At 56.3% G+C, this 1,313-nt stretch overlaps 1 protein-coding gene across 1 annotated transcript in view; it reads right to left on the bottom strand.

Moving 5' to 3' along the window:
* Positions 1-18: 18 nt before the first annotated feature.
* The window catches only part of CAMK2B (calcium/calmodulin-dependent protein kinase II beta), an 11,884-nt gene continuing 10,589 nt past the window's right edge, over positions 19-1,313 (bottom strand). The window contains exons 12-13 of the mRNA XM_010001588.1: positions 1,224-1,272; positions 19-98 (exon numbers count right to left, since the gene is read on the bottom strand). Coding sequence (XP_009999890.1) covers positions 19-98; positions 1,224-1,272 — 129 coding nt within the window. The remainder of the gene's footprint in view (positions 99-1,223; positions 1,273-1,313) is intronic.

The following is a 1,313-nucleotide window of genomic DNA, read 5'->3' as shown; positions in this document are numbered from 1 at the left end:
CCGCCCACGTGCCCCTGCTCACGCGTAGGCCTCGAAGTCCCCGTTGTTCACGGCCTCGATCAGCTGCTCCGTGATCTTGATGATCTCCTGCTTGCGGGCTGAGGGGTCACCGTGTCACACCGTGTCACAACATGTCACCACCTCACACCATGGCACACTGTGTCACACTGTGTCCCCAGCCCCATCCCTGTGCCAGACCCTGGGATGGGGGAGCTGGGAGGGGATGGCCAGGCCATGGGGATGGGACTGGGGATGTGGGGATGTACACAGGAACATGGGACAGGGAGAAAGGACATGGGCAGGGTGCGTAGGGACATTGGGACAGACCATGGGGACAGAAGGTCCAATGGGACCCAGGAACCTCTGCACACCCAGTGCCTGACATCTCTGCCACACCAGCAAAGCCTGGGGTCCAGCACCCAGTATATCCCAGTGCCCTCCAGGTGCCATCTCAGCATGTCCAAATTCATCTCAGCACCATCTCAGTGTGTTAGAATAGATCTCAGTGTCATGCAAATACACTGCAACACATTCCTCTGAAATCCTCTCGCATCCCAGTGTGTGCCAGTGCATCCCAGTGCTGCTCCAGTACACTCCAGTGCTACCCTCTTGCACCACAGTGCAACCCAGTTCCATTCCAATGCATTCCAATACACCCAGTTCCATCCCAGTGCAATCCTACTGCATTCCATTGACACACCAGTACATTCCAGTGCCAGTCCAGTGCAATCCAGTTCATCCCAGTTCTATCCTAGCATGTCCCAGTGTCATCCCACTGCAACTCAGTCCCAATCTGGTGTGTCCCAGTGTCATTCCAGTCCATCCCAATGGATCCCAGTGCCACTCCACTGCATGCTGGTGCATCCCAATGCCATCTCAAATGCATCCCAGTCAGCCCCAGTGCCATCTCAGTATATCCCAGTGCATCCCAATGCCACCCCAGTCCATCCCAGTGCATCCTAAAGGACTTCAGTGCCATCCCAGTGAATCCCAGTGTGTCCCCATGCCATTGCAGTGCATCCCAATCCATCCCAGGTCACTCCAATGCATTTCAGTGCCATCTCAGCACATTCCAGTACTCTACTAGTGCATCCCACAGTACATCCCAGCTCCATCCTAGCATCCTCCAAGTGCACCTCAGTGCATCCCAGTGCACCTCAATACATCCCGGCACCCTCCCAGTGCATCCCAGTGCACCCCAGCTCCACCATGCCCCCCATCACCTTTGGTGTCCTCATCCTCGATGGTGGTGTTGGTGCTATCGGATGACTCCTGCCAGCAGGATGTGGGGAGGGAAAGACACAGGCAGAGGG

The sequence above is a fragment of the Chaetura pelagica genome, unplaced genomic scaffold (genome assembly GCF_000747805.2).
Source record: "Chaetura pelagica isolate M959 unplaced genomic scaffold, ChaPel_1.0 scaffold290, whole genome shotgun sequence".
NCBI lineage: Eukaryota > Metazoa > Chordata > Aves > Apodiformes > Apodidae > Chaetura > Chaetura pelagica.
Note: the sequence above shows the minus strand (reverse complement) of the source record. Positions and strands in the feature narration are given on the sequence as shown.